This window comes from Elephas maximus, chromosome 20 (assembly GCF_024166365.1).
Source record: "Elephas maximus indicus isolate mEleMax1 chromosome 20, mEleMax1 primary haplotype, whole genome shotgun sequence".
In the NCBI taxonomy this organism is placed as follows: Eukaryota; Metazoa; Chordata; class Mammalia; order Proboscidea; family Elephantidae; genus Elephas; species Elephas maximus.
In genome coordinates this window covers 12,412,014-12,432,055 of record NC_064838.1, presented here as the reverse complement: position 1 = coordinate 12,432,055, position 20,042 = coordinate 12,412,014, and the positions used below count along the sequence as shown (strand labels likewise).

The window sequence follows — 20,042 nt, the reverse complement described above, 5'->3', positions numbered from 1 at the left end:
CAACAGGGTCACTTTTGCCCCCCACCCCTACCCCAGCCCGGAGATATTTGGCAATGTCTGAAGACAGTTTTGATTGTCACAGCTGGGGTCAAGAGATGCTACTAGACCTAGGAGATAGAAGTCAGGGGTGCTCCTCAACATCCAACATTGCACAGGACAACCCCAAATGTCAATAATACGTCAGTTGAGAAACCCTGGGAGACTAAGGAGCAATCAGGAGCTATTTAGGAATTAGATTTGAAAGAACTTAGTAACCAGTTAGTGGCAGGAGAAACAGCTACTGTCCTGTGAAAGAAGTTGTGGTCTTTGTTATTCTTCAGGGTTAGATTCTCTTCATGTCCTAGTTGACAGGACTACCTCTTCAGAAAGGCAGCTGAATGTGTGTGACCCTGGCAAGCAGGTGGCTGGATGTGGCCTTCCCTACTGGCAGCACGAGCTGGTCTGGAAGCTGGATTCATGAGCTGATTAACAACTTATGTGAGAGAGGGAAAAAGGATGAGGTGGAATGAAAAATAAAAGCTTTATAAAGAGAGAAAGGTGAATGAGAACACTTTTTTAGTGAAACTCCTTTGTCGCTAAGATAGATGTGAACTAAAAGGGCTCTCCAAGCTTAGGGGGTGGGCCAAAGAGAAAAACCCAGTCCAGGACAAGGAGTCCTCTGCCCTACCCATATTCACATCCTCCTCCCCGGGGCCTCCCGGCAGCAGTAGTGGTTGTCATAATAAGAGCAGCTAACACTTATTGGATGAGAGTGGTGATTCTCACCTTCCACACGGGTGACCCGGGTGCAATGCAACTCCTACGCAGCCACTACCCATCTGTCAGTGGAGGCTCGAGTGTTGCTGTGATGCTGAATAGGTTTCAGCAGAGCTTCCAGATGGACTACGAGGATAAGCCTGGTGATGTACCTCTGAAAATCAGTCATTGAAAACCCTGTGGATCACAAAGGTCCAATCCACAACCAGACATGGCAATGGCAAAGAACAGGGCAGTATCTCACTCCGTCATGCATGCGGTTGCCGTAAGTCAGGGGCCAACTCAACGGCAGCTAACAAGAACATATACTGAGTGATTTCTAGGAATCAAAAACATTAGTTAGGTGCCTTATATACATTTTACCTCTTTTGGTCCTCTTGACTATGTTATGATACCCATGTCATTCTGTTATTATACCGATTTTACAGATTAGTAATCTGAGGTTTAAGGAGCTAACTGACTTGCCCACCTTTCACAACTAAAAGAGGTAGAGCCTGGATTCAAACCCAGGCCCTCGAACTCAAAATCTCATTCTATAACCACTCTGCTATATTTCCTCCCAAAGTCATGCTCAGCACAGGCCTGACACAAAGGCAATTACAGTCATGGTGTTGTTGTTGGGTACCGTTGAGTCGATTCTGGCTCCTAATGACCTCATGTGACAGAGTAGAACTCCCCCATAACATTTCCTAGGCTGTGATCTTCATGTGAGCAGATCACTAGCTCTTTTCTCCCACAGAGCCACTGGGTAGGTTCAAACCACCAACATTTCCGTTAGTCATTGTGCCACCACGGATCCTTAATTACTACTGTCAGAGGGATTTCCAAAATGCTACAGGCTGCCCTCAATATGTGCCTGGAACTTCAGGGTCACCAGGATGGTGACACATCCCTGTACTGCACACCGTCATATCCACCAACGTGCATTCTTTATTTCAAAACGTGAGCAACTGATTTAGCTTTCACTTTCTGATTATTTGGTCTCTTGATTTTTTTCTTTGTTATAAAAATCTACTATAGATTCTATGAGGCAGCTACAAATGAAAGCTCTGGGGAAGCAAGAATCCTGCTGTAGCCACTAGGCAAGTCCTGAGCATGGGCCACAGTTGAGGAGTCAGTGGACTGTGGTATTGACGTGAAGTCATCAGCCCGCCAGTCTGCCCGGGCACTCAGCCCAGGTGCAGAGAGTGACCGAGAACTGATCCCAGGCCCTTGACATCACCTGTGGACTGTTTCTTTTCCCCCCCGGCCCTCACCCATCATGCTTGGATCTCTCCCCCTTCACTTCCATCAGGTCTACTCAGATGTCACCCCCTCCGTGAGGCCCTTCTGCTATCCTGTCTAAAATCCCCAGCCCCTACCCCCATTATGCCCCCAGTCCCCTCCTTGCTTTATTTTCTTCTCCTGACACCCGACGTATCTGACACCCAGACTGTTTAGACTGCTTGTGCTGCCATCTCTGACACCACCTGCAGAGGCTCATGAACACCTGGACACCTGGTACGACACACACGGCGGTGGTTTCCTGAAGAGCTCACCGATAAGCATGCAGTTGTACTCCAGCTGAGGTTCAAGAGGCGACACAGTAAGGACACAGCCAGGGTCAGAAAGTAGAAGAGACATCCGAGGCAGAGACGGCAGGGTCCGAGGCAGGCTTCCTGCGGCCGCCCCTGAAATGCAGCGATGCAGGGGCAGTTTCTGCCCTGGGAGACTCGGTTGAAACTCAGCACCCAGGGCTGCTCCCTGCCAACCACGGCTACCAGCTCCAGGCTGCCAGAAGGAGAGCAAGTGTCTGTGTTAAATCACATTTTTTGCAGTCTAAGCAGGCCTATGCAGAGAGGGGGCACCCCGAAAGTCCAGTTCCCCGATTCTAGCCAATGTCCAGCCCTGAAGCAGGGCCTTCTAGTGGCCAGGCCTGTTAGTGTCTGTCTTCCCCCACAAAGATGTACACTCAGGGATTTTTCTTTTCTTTTTTTTTTTTTTGTCCACAGCTGCATCTTCAGCTCCTGGAAGAATGCCCAGCACAGAGCAGTGCTCACTGAGAATCTGTTGAGTAAATTAATAAATATTGAGAATAGAACCACCAGCCAGTGGTGGAGACATCTTACACACGAGGGTGGGAGTGCCAGGGCCCCTCTGACCAGTGCATCCGCCTTTGGGAAATGGTGGAATTTGCTCCTCGACAGCCAATCTTCCCTAATATGGAGTGGAACTTATGCTGTTGGCTTCATAGCCTAAAGATGTGACCCAAGGACTTCCCTGGCCCAGCTCCCTCAGGGCTTCCCTGGCCCACCCCCACTGGTCCAGTACAGAAGCTCGTGGTTCTGTTTCCCGTGGCTCTGTGGAAACAATTCCCACTCTCTAGATTGTCTCAAATTGTCTCTAGGTGTGGTGTGCTTTCCAAAAACAAAATATCACAAGGTGGCAGTGGGGAGGCTGCAAGCAGACCTCTGGCTTGCCTGAACCCACACTTCCTGCCTCCCACAGGCTGGACTTCTGCCCTTCCCCACAGTGTCTTCAGCACCAATTAAGAAAGGCAGGCAGAGTTTACCCAAAGGACTCAATCTTCCCCCGAGTGTTATCTATAGCTGTAGCTTATCATTAACCCAGGGAGAGAGGAGCCACATCTCAGAAACCAAGGTCACCTGGCACAGGGGAACAGGGCAGAGCAGCAGAGCTGCTAGTCAGGACCCATTCACACGGCTACTCAGGGCTGTGTGTGTGCAGGAACAGAGTCAGGGATCAGCTTCACCCCAGCTTTTCTGTTAAGGCCCCCTCTGCCTCCATTTTACTAGGGTCTCCTTTGAAGGCTTCTCCTCTCCTGGACCTCCACCCCATATGTCTATGGAGGTACACGAGGGGCTTTCTCATTCTAACCACCTCCTTCTCCTCTGTGGAGCAGAGCCCTCCTGCCTGGAGACTAGTCCCCTGCCTGGCTGGAATACCCTCTTCTTCCTCAGACCCCCTTGAGCTCTTCTCTGTGGGGCCCCCGGATGACAGCACCCAGCCACTGTGCACACCTCACTGCTCTGTGAGGCTGCTTTGGGAGGAAAAGAGTCCTGGAGAGGCTGCAGTCTGGGAGGGGACATCTCCCTCTGAACTTCTGCCAGACTGGCTCTCCGTGTGGCTTGACGGGGCACTCATTCTGTGCTGCCTTGTGTTAGTACTTGCCTTTTAAGTACACTTTTATGTACTTCTTCAGAGAAAAAAAAAAAAAGAAATATTTATACGCCCTCTCACTGCCTGCGTGTGCACCACCACCTTCATTCTCCAGGCATTGAACCTGCAGTGAGTCCTGCTCAGCGGCCCTTCTATTCCGGGTATGATAATCCTCAGCCATTTAGCCTTTCTTCTTAGGCCTCTCATTGACTTTTTTATGGGCATCCTTTGCAAAGTTGAGGCAAACCTGCACCTCAGTGCAAGAACCTAATCATCTAGGGCCTGTACAAGGTCTCTCTCTCGTCTGTTAAACAGCCAAACCAATTGCCATCAAGTCAGCTCCGACTCATGCTGACCCCATGTGTGTCAGAGTAGAACTGTGCTCCACTGGGTTTTCAATGGCTGGTTTTTCACAAGTAGATAGCCAGGCCTTTCTTTCAAGGTAACTCTGAGTGGACTCAAACTTCCAACCTTTGGGTTAGTAGCTGAGCACAATAACTGTTTGCACCACCCAGGGCCTCTCATCACCCCCAAGCAATCATTCTAGTGCGATTATAACTTTTTGTTATAAACAACTTGTGCTTCCGTTGTGCGCGTGGGCTTTAGTTTGTGGACTCATGCCGTGCTCTGTAACTCACCCTCTTAAGTATTCTGTTCTGAGGCCCTACCTGCCAAGGGAGTTGCCATGTGGACAGTTGCTCTAGTAGTGGAAACCCTTGTACATGTGTTGTCTGGGGGTCCATGTGGGGATGTCTTTGAGAGACATGACAAGATGCAGGATTGTTGAGTCCTGTAGGGTGTGCAGTGATTCACCTCTCTGCACGCTGCCAGGCTGCACTGCTGAGTATTCGCACCATCCACGTCCCCTCCTGCCAAGTTGGGGAAGGGCTCCCTATTTCCCCACATCCCTGCCAACACCTGGCATTACTCAGTTTTCTCAGTTATACCAGTAGCGAATATAAATTTACATCTCCTTGTTGAATAATTTGCATTTTTCTAATAACCACAAAGTTTGAGCATCTTTTCACATGCTTTTTAGCCCTTTGGTTTCCTCTTCTATAAGTTGCCTTTGAGATTCCTTCCCCATGTTTTCATTGAGATGCTTACCTGTTTCTGGCTGACTTGCAGGAGTTCCTTGTGCATTCTAGACATTAGTCCTTTTCACTTTTATTGCCATATCTTCTCCCATTCTGTCCTCATCCCATTAACTTTATCCATGGAGCCCGTTGTAGAGAAGAAACAGATTCCATTTCTCGATGTCAGATCTTTCTTCCATGGAGTTGGAGCTCCCCAACTAAGAATTTCCAACTCTCAATCCTAAAGAAATTTGGAAGACAGCTACCTGGCCAACTGACTGAAAGAGAGCCATATTTATGCCTATTTCCAAGAACAGTGTCCAACTCAATGTGGAAATTATCAAACAATACCATTAATATCACACGCAAGCAAAACTTTGCTAAAATCATTCAAAAGCGGCTGCAGCGGTATATTGACAAGGAACTGCCAGAAATTCAGGCCAAATAAAGAAGAGGACGTGGAACCAGGGATATCGTTCCTGATGTCAGATAGATCCTGGCTGAAAGCAGAGAATACCGGAAGGATGTTTACCTGTGTAAACATCCAACTGTGTGGATCATAACAAATTACGGATAACATTTTGAAAAATGGGAATTCCAGAACACTCAATTGTGTTCATGAGTAACCAGTACTTAGATCAAGAGGCAGTTGTTCAGATAGAACAAGGGGATACTGTGTGGTTTAAAGTCAGGAAAGGTGTGCATCAAGGTTCTATCCTTTCACCATACCTATTCAATCTGTATGCTGAGCAAATAATCTGAGAAGCTGGACTATATGAAGAAGAAAGGGGCATCAGGATTGGAGGAAGACTCATTAACAACCTGTGTCATGCAGATGACACACCCTTGCTTGCTGAAAGTGAAGAGGACATGACGCACTTACTGATAAAGATCAAAGACCACAGCCTTCAGTTATGGATCATACCTCAACATAAAGAAAACAAAAATCCTCATAACCAGACCAATAAGCAACATCATGATAAACAGAGAAAGGAATGAAGTTGTCAAGGATTTCATTTTACTTGGATCCACAATCAACAGCCATGGAAACAGCAGTCAAGGAATCAAAAGTCTTATTATATTGGGCAAATTTGCTGCAAAGGACCTCTTTAAAGTGTTGAAAAGCAAACATGTCACCTTGAAGACTAAGGTGCACCTGACCCAAGCCGTGGTATTTTCAATAGCATCATATGCATGCAAAAGCTGGACAGTGAATAAAGAAGACCAAAGAAGAACTGATGCCCTTGAATTGTGGTGCTGGCGAAGAATATTGAATATACCATTGTCTATAGGGTCACTGTGAGTCGGAATCGACTCGACGGCACTGGGTTTTTTGGTTTTTTAGTGATGCCATAACACAAATACCACAAGTGGCTGGCTTTAACAAAGAGAAATTTATTTTCTCACAGTCTAGTAAGCTACAAGTCCAAATTCAGGGTGTAAGCTCCAGCGGAAGGCTTTCTGTCTCTGTCAGCTCTGGAGGAAGGTCCTTGTCTTCAATCTTCCCCTGGTCGAGGAGCTTCTCAGGTGCAGGGACCCCGTGTCCAAAGGAAGCACTGTGCTCCTGGTGCTGCCTTCTTGGTGGTATGAGGTCCCCAACTCTCTGCTTGCTTTCCTTTCCCTTTTATCTCTTGATCTGCTTTCCTTTCCCTTTTATCTCTTGAGAGATAAAAGGTGGTGCGGGCCACAGACCAGGGAAACTCTTTACATTGAATCAGGGATGTGACCTGGGTAAGGGTGGTATTACAATCCCACCCTAATCCTCTTAACATAAAACTACAATCACAAAATGGAGGACAGCAACATGATACTGGGAATCATGGCCTTACCAAGTTGATACACACATTTTTGTGGGGACATAATTCAATCCATGACAACCATGGACTACCAAAAGAATGAACAAATCTGTCTTGGACGAAGCACAACCAGAATGCTGCTTAGAAAGCATGAATGGCAAGACTGCATCTTACATACTTTGGACATGTCAGGAGGGATCAGTCCCTGGAGAAGGACATCATGCTTGGTAAAGTACAGGGTCAGCGAACAAGAGGAAGATCCTCAACAAGATGGATTAAGACAGTGGCTGCAACAATTGGCTCAAGCATAACAATGATTGTGAGCACGACGCAGGACCGGGAAGTGTTTTGTTATGTGGTACATAGGGACGCTATGAGTTGGAACCAACCCGATGGCTCCTAACAACAACAACAGTCCTCCAGACCAATCAGAGGGAAAGATCTCAGCTTGGCCATTGCATCAATCATCATTCTAGCATTTAAAGCTAATTCCCTTCCCTGGAGACACCTGATCTTTTTGGAGGTAAACCTACACCTCAGTGCATGGACATTATCACCACTGACTGAAGCAAGGCCTCTCTCATCTTTTTTATCTCTTATTTATCTGTTTATCTGTATTCCTCACTCCCATCCCCACCACAACCATTCCAATGTGTTTGATGCCTATTTGAATCTGCTCTTGAAAATGGATCAGGCTACTTTGTGTGCCTGTGTTTTCATTTGCGTAACCATGTTGTGTTTTATAATTCATTCTGTCTCTTATTTTGTTCTTACTATGCCCTTTTGCAATTGTAAACAAGTACTAAACTGATTAATGGTGTTCTCTTTTCTGCCTTCATGCAGTTGCCAATAAACACTGAAGTAATCTTTGTGGTGAGATATGCAAAATCCACATCATCACAGGACAATGTGCAATCCTCAGCTGGTTCTCCAGCGGGCACTGTTCCCACTCTGCCCTTCCCCCAACAGGCACTCCCTCTTGGGCCATGTTGCCCTTCCCACCTAACTAGGCAGCCTCATTCATATGCCCCTCCCTGGCCAGGCGCCACTTGGGCCTTTCCTCCCTTCTTCTCCCTGTGGGCCATGACCTCAGCACCCCTGACCATAGATGATTAATGAGATTTCTTCTGGAGTCTCAGTTCTGTGGCATCTCTCACCCAAAATAATCTGTCTCTGGCTCCCCCTTCAACATAAAGTCAAAGTCTGTTCTTGATGTTGCTGTCAGTCCCCATCAGCCCCACCTGTGACTGTACGTCTGCTTCAGGTGACCTGCTGGTAAATTTCCCCTGTCCTTATCTCTGCTCATGGAGCCCTGGCAGTGCAGTGTTTAAGAGGTCTACTGCTAACCAAAAGGTCAGCTGTTCAAATCCACCAGCCGCTCCTTTGAGACCTTATGGGGCAGTTCTACTCTGTCCTGTAGGGTTGCTATGAGTCAGAATCGACTCAACAGCGACAGGTTTTAACTCTATCCGCAGAAGCTCACCAGCTACTTTAAGGGATGATGCAGGTCCAGCTCTGAGCAGAGAACACAAGGACTGTTGTGAATGGTGCCAACTGGGGAAGGGACAGGGTACTTAGAACTTGGGCACCTGAAAGGGAAACAGGAGCCCCCCAGGCTGCAGCCACCAGAGCCCCAGGCATTTCCTCATAATGCTGCCCTCAGCGTGTGGAACCCACTGAACCACAGGTCCCCACCTCAATCGGCCCATGCCTCACCCTGTCCCTCCCTCCCAGGGCAGGGTCCAATAGACCCATATAGCTGCAAGAAGACCAGTCAACGACAGAACAGGGACAAGGACTGGCAGCAGAGGCACACTTGGAGCAGAGCACACAGGTACTTTCTGACGGGACACCTGGGAGAGACAGCAAGGGGGCTGAGTGGGAGGGGGGAGGACCAAGGGAAAAAAGGGAGCAGAGAGAGGAGGGCAGAACCTAACAACCAAGAGGGGGAGGGCCAGGGAGCAAGGGGCACGAGCTTGAAGGAATTGCAGAGGCTTTGGGCTTTCCCTTTGCAGTGAGGAGTGGGCGTAAAACCGCTGAGCGAGATGAGGGGCTAACGTAGGGATGTGGGAGACGAGAGGTCACACCTGCTTTGTGTTTCCTTTTCCTTCATGGCTCAATGCCACATTACCTCACCCACTGTACACCTCACTCACACCTGGGTCTTGTGGGGTCCAGCCAGGGAAGTGGTCACAGGTCCCATCTAGACTTAGAACCATGGGTCTTTGCCTCATCTCCTTCCTTCCTAGGAAAGCAGAAAGAAGTTTCGGGATAAGAGGTTATAAAACAGAGCCCAGCCAAAAATTAATAGTAAGATAAGACCTCAGCCTAAGCCCAGGATCTCAGGCCGCACCCAGCAGAAATGCTGGTTCTGGGTCCTCCCACAGCCAGTCCTGCCTGCCGTGCCCAGGCTGGGTCCCGGAGAGTGAAAGAGTACGAGGTCCCTGGCCTTCCCACCAGCCGCAGAGCAGACAGAGAGAGGTCCCAGGATGGCTCCTGTCCCAGAAATGAAACCAGAGCCACACTGGAGCTCAGGACAGGTGCTTACATCACCAGGACAGAAACCCTGTGAAGGAGAAGCCACAGCTCGCAGGTGACAGCACAGACCCACCCAACACCTTTCACGGATCTCCATGTCAAGAAATGCACACTAGGTACAAATTAAATACAACGTTTAATTTGTCAGTTCCCAACATTTGTGAATCAGGTATGTGACATGTGAAGCACATTTTTGAAAAACCAGAAGCCAGAACAAAAGCATCCCTGGTGGAAGGCTCTCCTTCCAGCCCAGGAAATGCCCCAGAAGTGAAGGGCTTCTACATCTCAGTCATATCTGATACAACTGTGTGGCCAAGTCTGGCGAGATGCACCTCAGGCCCTGTATGCCCAAAGCCTCTCCTGCAGGTGGGCACCAGCCGTGCTAGAAGTGGGGGCTGAGCAGACACCGCTGAGATCTGGGCATATGTAAGCATCCTGCATCCCTCCGTTTGGGTAGGAAAGAGTGTTTCCTCAAGGTTTATCCCCAGGTGCTCTAATTTGGGGAGCAAAGGGTGATTATCGATGAAGGCAGGGACCTCTCAGAGCCCTTTCAACCCCTTACAGGCGTAGCTGGTCAGTCAGGTGGCTGACCTCAGCACTGCCCGTACGAGTGAAAAGCAAAGTTGAGGCAGGGGGATCATTGAGTGGCAGGCAGCACTCAGGTCAGTCTGGAGTCTCCACAAACCCCACTAATCTTAGGTGGAGGAGTGTCTCCCAAGCTGCACGCAGAGTCAGTGGGCACCTGAGGGTGGCCCACCCTGCATGAGGAGGGCATCATGGTGCCACCAAGGCATCCCAGCTTCCCAGGAGTCTGAACCCTAGGCTCCACATAGGGAGTTTTACAGGCAGTTGCAGAGACGAGGGTATGAGGTGAAGATGAGACCTACCCCCAGAATGAACGGGAAAGGGTGTCTCCCCTGAATTACCACCTGGGTGGCACAGCTGGACATGCTCTCCTAGTAGGCTAAGGATGGTCAAGACACCATACCCCGAGTGCCCGCTGCAGGAGCCAAAGAAGCTGGGCAGGACAACTCCAGTGCCTGCATCCTCAAAGCCGCAGGTCTGCAGCCTGATTGAGGTGGAACTCTTCTACATCACTTAAAATATTAAATGTGCTGGCATCGACAGGTTGTATCCGCATGACTTATTTAAAAAGAACAGGAGTAACTGACATTATTTACTGCTTAGGTAGGCGTTGTTCTAAACACTTACATTTATTATCTAATTTAATTCTCTCAACAACCCTAGGAGGTAGGCACCATTGTCATTATTTCCATTGCACAGTTGAGAAGATATTGAGGCCCGGAGAGTTTACGTAACTTGCCCAAGGTCACCCAGCTAGTGCAGTGTGATCTCCAGGGGTTCAAACTCAGTGTCTTGGTCATCTAGTGCTGGTATAACAGAAATACCACAAGTGGATAGCTTTAACAAAGAGAAATTTATTCTATCACAGTCTAGTAGGCTCCAGGGGAACGCATTCTCTGTCAGCTCTGGAGGGAGGTCCTTGTCATCAATCTTTCCCTGGACTAGGAGCTTCTTCACGCAAGAATGGGTCCAATGGACATGCTCTGCTCCAGGCACTGCTTTCTTGGTGGTATGAGGTCCCCCTTCTCTGCTTGCTTCCCTTTCCTTTTTATCTCTTGACAAAACTCCCTGTACATTGGATCAGGGATGTGACCTTGACAAGGGTGTTACAATCCCACTCTAACACTTTTTAACATAAAATTACAAAAAAAAATGGAGGACAAGCCCACCATACTGGGAGTCATAGTCTAACCAAGTTGACACATATTTTGGGGGAACACAATTCAATCCATGACACCCAGGCAGCCCAGTCCAGAGCCTATGCTTTTAATGTCTACAATAAACTTCAAAGTGTGTCTATATAAAAGATATTTTGTTTCATCAGAAGTTAGTTTTGCAGTTTACCCACTCTCTGCCTCTGCCCAACAGAATACACACTGGGTGCCTGTGGATGGGGCAGGGGCTCAGGGCCGCTCTGACCCCTCACACACTGGCTGCAGTGTGCTAAGGTGAAGAGAAGAGTGCAAGGTCTGGCCAGGATAAGAAAATGTGCAGAAAAGGGGACGTGAGGGGGCTTACATTGGTAAGAAAATCCACAAAGCCACAGAGGATTAGTTTCCAAGTCAGCAAGGAGACGGCAGGCACAGCCCTCAGAGCCATGGGTTGGAATAGACTAGCACCATTGCAGATGGACTGATCCAACTTGGAGTGGGGGAGGGAGAAGCTAGGTCTGCAGGAAACCATAGGGCTAAGGGACACTGTACTCAAAGCCCCAGCCTGGTGGAGGTCCATTTCTTCCTATAGCACAACTAACCCCATGCCCTCTACCACATTCCAGAACAATGGGTCAAGAGGCCCTGCTGCTTGGCTGGGCCATAGTCGGGATCCTGGCACTGCAGACCCTGGCGGAGGCTGAGCCCTCTCAAAGTTCCCTGGGCAGCAAGGCTGGGGTGTTCAAGGACCTGAGCGCCGAGGAGCTGAAGGCTGTGCACAAATTCCTTTGGTCCCAGAGGGACCTGTCGCTGAAGCCCGCCAAAGCCTTGACCATGACCAAGAACTCCATCTTCCTCATTGAGATGCTGCTGCCCAAGAAGCAACATGTGCTGAGGTTTCTGGATGAAGGTAAAAGGCGTCCGGTCCGGGAAGCCCACGTTGTCATCTTCTTTGGAGCCCAGGAGAAGCCCAACATCACTGAGTTTGCAGTGGGACCCCTACCATCACCCTCCTATATGCGAGTGCTGCCCCCCAGGCCGGGGCACCGCCCATCCTGGGCGTCCAGGCCCGTCTCCACTGCCGAGTATGCCCTCCTGAACCACATGCTACAGGAAGCCACCAAGCCCCTGCACCAGTTCTTCCTTGATACAACAGGCTTCTCCTTCCGACATTGTGGAGACCGGTGCCTAACCTTTACCGACGTGGCCCCCCGCGGCCTGGCTTCTGGCGAGCGCCGATCCTGGCTTATCCTGCAGCGAGATGTGGAAGGCTTTTTCTTGCACCCCACTGGGCTGGAGCTGCTTGTGGACCACGGGAGCCAAGATGCCAATGACTGGGTGGTAGAGCAAGTCTGGTACAATGGAAAGTTCTACAGGAGCCCAGAAGAACTGGCCCGCAAGTATGGCGATGGGGAGGTAGAGGTCGTGGTTCTGGAGGACCCACCACTGCGGGGCAGCGAGGACACCCCACTCTTCTCCTCCTACAGGCCCCGTGGGACCTTCTCCACATCCAGCACCGTGAATGGGCCCCGCCTGGTTCAGCCCCAAGGCCGCCGCTACCAGCTAGAGGGCAATGCTGTGCTCTACGGGGACTGGAGCTTCGCCTTCCGGCTGCGCTCCTCCTCTGGGCTACAGGTCCTGGATGTGCGCTTCGGAGGGGAGCGTGTGGCCTACGAAATGAGCATACAGGAGGCAGTGGCTCTATATGGAGGACACACACCAGCAGGCATGCAGACCAAGTACATGGACGTGGGCTGGGGCCTGGGCAGCGTCACTTATGAGCTAGCCCCAGGCATCGACTGCCCGGATACAGCCACCTACCTGGACGCCCTCCACTATTACGATGCTGATGGCCCAGTACACTACCCCCACGCCCTCTGCCTCTTCGAGATGCCCACAGGGGTGCCCCTTAGGCGGCACTTTGATTCTGACTTCAGAGGAGGCTTCAACTTCTATGCAGGGCTGAAGGGCCAGGTGCTGGTGCTGCGAACCACTTCCACAGTCTACAATTATGATTACATTTGGGATTTCATCTTCTACCCCAATGGAGTAATGGAAGCCAAGATGCATGCCACTGGCTACATCCATGCCACCTTCTACACCCCTGAGGGGCTCCACCACGGCATGCACCTACACACCCACCTGGCTGGCAACATGCACACCCACCTGGTGCATTACCGCGTAGACCTGGACGTGGCAGGTAGGACTCGGGCTAGGAGCAGAATGGGACCCTGCCAGTCAGGCAGCCTTCACAGGAGATGGCGCTAAGGCTCTCCTGGGGCAAAAAACCATGAGCACTTGCCCAGCCTGCTTTGCAAAAACCTGCATTGCTACAAGCTGTTGTGCCCTGAAAAGCGGTGATAGTTAATAGTGCCAGCTTTTTACCCCAGTTGTGCTGATGTGAACCGTGTCCTCACCCAGGGCTGCTGACCCTATAATGTTGTTGTTAACTGCTGTTGAGTCAGCCCTGACTTGTGACAACCCCATATACAATGGAACAAAAAACACTGTCCTGTCCTGAGTCATCCCCATGATCAGATGCAGATTGGACTATTGTGGTCCACACAGTTTCCATTGGCTAATTGTTGAAAGTAGATTGCTAGGCCTTTCTTCCTAGTCCATCTTAGTCTGGAAGCCCCACTGAAGCCTGTTCACCGTCACAGCAACACACAAGGCTGCACTGACAGACAGGTGGTGGCTGTGCTTCCGGTGCATTGGTCAGGACTTGAACCCAGCTGTCCCGCATGGAAGTCAAGAATTCCACCACTGAGTCACCACTGCCCTCAGTGATGCTATAAAGAGGAGGATTAAATAGAAATGTGTACTAGGACTGTGGGATAATGTCCAGAAGTGTAGGAACCATAGCTGACTAGTGCTCTGGGTGGGGACCCTCATCCTGCCTCTTGGATTGTGTCCCTGTAGAGAGTGTAGCGTGACATACGTGACATACTTGACATAACAAAGCCACCTATTCTCCCTGTTGGGCCCAGAGGGGTCCTCTACCCCATCTCTCTGGCCTGGGAGCTGCTCTCTCTCGAGGATACAGCCACAGCCATTCAGCTTGGGGCTAGTTCCTTGAGGACCCACCCAGAGTCACAGCAGAATCGTCGTAGCTGCCCTGACAACATACGACCTTCCAGTTCCTCTGGGCTTTTAGCCCCTTCTGCCCCACACCCAGCTCAGTGCATGGCCCCCAAAACATTCTCTTTGTCACTGGCTGTGGTTGTCTTTGTACGTGGTTCAGGATGGAGATCCCAGTGCAGAATGAGAGCATTTCAGGTCGGGAGCTTGATCCTCATTCTCCTTTTTCCTGCACTCCTCCAGGCACCAAAAATAGCTTCCAGACACTAGGGATGAAGCTACAAAACATCACTAACCCCTGGAGCCCAGGACACTACCTGGTACAGCCCACTCTGGAGCAGACACATCTCCACTGTGAGCGCCAGGCTGCCTTTCGCTTTGGGCGGGCCCTGCCCAAGTACCTGCTCTTCACCAGCCCCAAGAAGAACCCCTGGGGCCACAAGCGCAGCTACCGCGTGCAGATCAATTCTATGGCCAGCCAAGTACTGCTCCGAGGCTGTCAGGAGGAGCGGGCTCTCACCTGGGCCAGGTGAGCTGGGGGTGGGAGCAAGGGCTCCCCTCAGACAGAATGCATGTCCGTGTGTGTGTCTTTGTTTATGTGTCTGTGTATGTGTGCCTGTGTCTCTGCCCGTGTGTGTGTGACTGTGTGTGTGTCTATGTGTGTGCCTGTGTTTGCATTCGTGTGTGCATGCCTGTGCACTTGGGGAACGGGGTGAAGGACCCCATGCCGAGCACCCTGAGCCTCTGCTGACAGTGGCCAACTCATTGGCTCCAAGGATACAATCTCTCATTTTGGGAAGGCAGTAACTTTCCCCCATCATTGACCCTGAAGATGTCCCCTGAGAGAGGCTAGGAGCCCCATGCCCCCCAACCTAAAGCCACCTGGCTTCCCCTCTGCCCTGGCAGGTACCCCCTAGCAGTGACCAAGTATCGGGAGTCGGAGCTACACAGCAGCAGCATCTACAACCAGAATGACCCCTGGGACCCACCTGTGGTCTTTGAAGAATTTCTTCGAAACAATGAGAACATTGAAAATGAGGTACTGACCTTGCCTCCAGCCCTGCCCAACTCTGGCCCTGCCTCCTTCCAGGCCCAGCCCCAAGACCACCCTCACCAAGAGGGAGTCCAAGCCGCCCTCTGCCTGGACTTGACCTTACCCTGGGTTGGGTGGGGAGACTACGTCTGGAAGTCATTACAGAGCTTCCCACCTCTGCAACTGGGCTTGAGGGATTGCAGAAAGGTTCTCAACATGATAAAAAATGCCTCAAACCAAAAAAACCAAACCCGTTGCCGTGGAGTCGATTCTGACTCATAGCCACACTATAGGAGAGAGTAGAACTGCCCCATGGGGTTTCCAAGGAGCAGCTGGTGAATTTGAGCTGCTGACCTTTTGGTTAGCAGCCATAGCTCTGAACCACTTTGTCACCAGGCTCCAAAAATGCCCAAGGGCCCCAGCAGCCTCTAGTGGTCAGGGCTCAGCACCATCCCCATTGAAGATAGCTCCCTTCTCCTCCTTTCTGAACTGCCACACCTGCTCACTCCCTTTCTCCCACAGGACCTAGTGGCCTGGGTGACAGTGGGCTTCCTCCACATCCCCCACTCAGAGGACATCCCCAACACAGCCACACCTGGAAACTCTGTGGGCTTCCTGTTGAGGCCCTTCAACTTCTTCCCAGAGGACCCATCCTTGGCATCCAGAGACACCACGATCGTGTGGCCCCAGGACAAAGACTCTAACCATGTTCAGCGCTGGGTTCCTGAGGAGGCAGGGGGCTGTTTGATGCCTCCGCCTTTTAGCTACAATGGCACCTATAGGCCAGTGTGAAGAGTACCTGACCCAACTCCCACCAGGGAACCTTTGTCCTTAGGACTAACAGTAAACCCTTTTGACCATGCTGTGAGCTGCTTCTAGGGGTTGGGGTGGTAGGTAGGTGGAGTGAGGGACATGAGTGCACAGACGTACAGTCACATGATCTGAGGCTTCACTCACACCTGGTCCACTGCAGCCCAGAAGAGATTCCACTACTACCTAAAGTGCAGATCACTGAAACACTCATATTTGCCTATCAAATTGGTTACAAAAAAAAAAAAAAAAAAGGTTGACCACCCCCTCTGGGGAAGCTGTGGGAAGACTCGTTGTATTGCTGCTGAACACACAAAGTGGTACAGGCACAAGAAAGCTGGGAGATCTACCAAAATTACCATGTGTTTGCCCTTTGAAACACTAAACTTACTTCCAGGAATTTATCCCAGAGCTCCACCTATACACACTAAAAATATGCGTACAAGGTTATTCACTGCAGCATTACTTGTAATACCAAAAGATAGAAACAACCCAATGTCCATCTACACGAGAGTCCAGCTGGCTAAACTATGGCCCGGCCATACACTACAGTACTAAGTGATCAAGAGAGAAATATGCAGTTGCTCTTGACTTACTTACATGGAGAGTTCTTCAATATTTATTAAGTAAAAAAAAAAAAAAAAAGGTACAGAACAATAGAATATACTAACTTCTGCATAAGAAAATAGGGGAGAAAATAGACATAATAAGTATGTATTTATATATATTTATATATATAAATTAATATATACATATATGCTTGTAAAAACCCTATAATGATACACCAGAAACTAATAAAAAATTGTTACCTATAGATTATGAGAAGAAATGGGTGGCTGAGGACAGGAATGGGGTTAGTTTTTAATCATGTGAATATAACCTATTCAAAAAAATTAAAATCTAAATTTTGAAAGAGGAAGAGAGGAAGGGAGAAAAAACTACATCTCCTAGTGCTGACTAATGGAACTATAATGGTACTGCAATAGTTGGCCAGAATGGATGTGCTAGACAATAATACCCCCAACATGATGTTCTAATCCTTGGAATCTGTATGTTACTTATGTGGCAAAAGGGACTTTGTAAATGTGATTAACTTAAGGATCTTGAGGTGGGAGATTATACTGGATTGTCTGGGTGGGCTTGATGTAATCACAAGAGTCCTTATAAAAGGGAGGCAAGGGGAGGTGGACCTAAGATGGCAGAGGAGTCAGACGCTTCTTGTTGTCCCTCTTCCAAGAAAGACCTCAAAAAACAAATGAATCAATTATATATGACAATCTAGGAGCCCTGAATATCAAAGGCAAAGTTGAGGAATCAAACTGAGTGGCAGGGGGAGGGAGAGACAGTTTCAGAAGCAGCAAAGAGTTGCCAGACCTGACCTGGTGAGAACTGGCACTCTGCAGACTAAGTTGGCTGGCGTGCATGATGAGGCAAGCAGAGGCACTCGGGACACATTTTCCACATTGGGAGAGATGGAGAAGTTGACAGTCTGCTCAACCCTCCAGAACCAGTGAGAGGTGGCACTCAACTGGCAAAAGATAAGTGCATGCATCTAACTTACCACATGGAGAAAAAAAAAAAAAACCCTTTGGGAAGAACCTCCCTCCCATTTACCTGCCCCTCCCCACTCTGCACTAAGTCTGGGCAGGCTTCAGTGATTGCCTCATCCCCTGGGCCAGAAGCAGGATCCATCGTACACTCTGAGCTATTCTCCTGGCTTTGGAGAGAGAACAAATTAACAAACAGGAAAAAATAATCTGCCAACTCCCCTAAGCCAGGAACTCAGGGAAGGCACAGCCCCTTTGTCTAGGCACAGGCATAAGAAGTCTACGGATTTTGAATGCCTTTCACCCCTGCATGGACCTGTGTGGGCCCATTTCAGCAGCATAGGCCCTCATTAGCACAGTACAACAGGGTACATACCTGAAACCTATTTTCAGCTATATCGGCTAAAAGGGAGAATGGCAGATTCATGACATTTGACACTGCCCTGCCCATTAAGGACAGTCCTCACCTACCCACATCAGGGGCTAGAAAACTAGTGCCTACACCCATGCCACCTAACCACCTGTGACAGATGTCCAAGAATAAGTGGTGTCTCCCAACCCCTACAGCAAACAGCATTGAATACCCATATTCTGGCTACAAAACTCACCCACCTATGTGCTGTAGGAAACAGAGACATGCTTTCCTCACAGACACTCAGGTCCAACCATCAGCCCCTTGCATTGCTCAATGTGTGGCCCTCTGCTGCAGCCAGATACCTGTGCCTACTCCAATCATCCCTGCCCGTCTAGGACAGTAGGTGAGAGCTTGCACCACACACTTCGTGACTGACTACCTAGACACCTGAGCTTCTTGGATAGGTATTTTCTCATCTTTCCCAATATCAAGGAAGTTTTTTGCCAATAAATCTCCAGCAATTCTCTCTGTGTTTTCTGTTATCCCCACCGTTCTGGTACTTCAATCAAAAGTAAACGGATTCCTGGGCTCACATACATAGTAACACCTCCAACCACCTGGCGACAGGACATGAGAATCTTCAAAGATGCCAATAATCAAACTAGCTCCCGTGACCAGCCTACTTGGGCATATCAAAACAAAACAAAACAAGAAGCTAGGACACTGGAAGTAAACATAAAATAAATAAATATAATAACTTATTGATGGCTTGGAGACTACAGTCAATAACAAATCACATAAAGAGGCAGACCATGATGGTTTCAGCAAGAGCCCAAAACAAGGAATCAAGAAACCCTCTGGAGGAAGAGAATTTTTGGAAATACCAGCAGTAGAATTCAAACGATTAATATACAGAGATCTTCAAGGGATCAGGAAGGAGATCAGGCAAAATGCAGAACAAAGCAAGGAACACACAGATAAAGCAATAGAGGAATTTAAGACCATAATTGCGAATTTAACAGGCTGGAAGAAGAGAGAGAGCAAACAGACAACCAAAAGATTAACAATAAAATTTTGAGTTAGACAACTCAATAGAAAGTCATAGGAGCAGAATTGAGGCAATGGAAGTCAGAATTAGTGAGATTGAAGATAAAGCAATTGACATCAAATTATTTCAGGAAAAATCAGACAAAAGAATTTTAAAAAAGAGAAACCCTAAGAATAATGTGGGACACTACCAAGAGAAATAATCTACTGGTGATTGATGTACCAGAACAGGGAGGGATAACAGAAAATACAGAGAGGATTGTTGAAGATTCGTTGGAGGAAAACATCCCTGATATTGTGAAAAGTGAGAAGATATCTATCCAAGAAGCTCATCAGACCCCACACAAAGTGGGTCCCAATAGAAAGTCACCAAGACATATTATAATCAAACTTGCCAAAACCAAAGATAAAGAGAGAATTTTGAGAGTGGCTAGGGATAAATGAAAAGTTATCTAGGAAGGAGAGTCAATAAGACTACACTCTGACTAATCAGCAGAAACCATGCAGGCAAGGAGGCAACAGGGTGACATATATAAAGGCTTGAAGGAAAAAAATCACCACCCAAGAATTATATATCCAGCAAAGCTGTCTCTCAAACATGATGGTGAAATTAGGGCATTTCCAAATAAACAGAAGTTCAGGGAATTTGTAAAAACCAAACCAAAATTACAAGAAATACTAAAGGGAGTGCTCTGGTTAGAAAATCAATAACATCAGATAACAATCCAAGACTAGAACAACCAGATAGGGAAGTCACAAAAATAAATCAAAGCTAAAACACTGAAAATAGGGAAACAGAGCTGTCAATATGTAAAAGATGACAACATTAAAACAAAAAAGAGGGACTAAATAATGTAGTCATAGATCATTCAGATGGAGAGGAAGTCAGCTAATAAAGAGAGATAAAAGATTGGTTTAAACTTAGAAAAATAGGGGTAAATAATAAGGTAACCACAAAGGAAACTTACAATCTTACACACAAAAGGAGAAACATAAAGGCTCAACAAATACAAAATCAACAACAATGAAAAAGAGGAAAACCAAATACATAAAGAAAAATGACTCAGAACAGAAAATTAAGTGGAACAAAGAAACTGCCAATACACAC

At 48.5% G+C, this 20,042-nt stretch overlaps 2 protein-coding genes across 2 annotated transcripts in view; both read left to right on the top strand.

Moving 5' to 3' along the window:
• LOC126064218 (amiloride-sensitive amine oxidase [copper-containing]-like) overlaps positions 1-15,967 on the top strand; it is a 98,459-nt gene extending 82,492 nt beyond the window's left edge. Inside the window, exons 2-5 of the mRNA XM_049863018.1 lie at positions 11,688-13,261; positions 14,386-14,671; positions 15,049-15,181; positions 15,698-15,967. Of these exons, the coding sequence (XP_049718975.1) occupies positions 11,692-13,261; positions 14,386-14,671; positions 15,049-15,181; positions 15,698-15,967 (2,259 nt within the window). The 5' untranslated portion in view covers positions 11,688-11,691. The remainder of the gene's footprint in view (positions 1-11,687; positions 13,262-14,385; positions 14,672-15,048; positions 15,182-15,697) is intronic.
• The window catches only part of TMEM176A (transmembrane protein 176A), a 177,940-nt gene that overhangs the window by 139,084 nt on the left and 18,814 nt on the right, over positions 1-20,042 (top strand). The gene's annotated exons all lie outside the window — the stretch shown is intronic.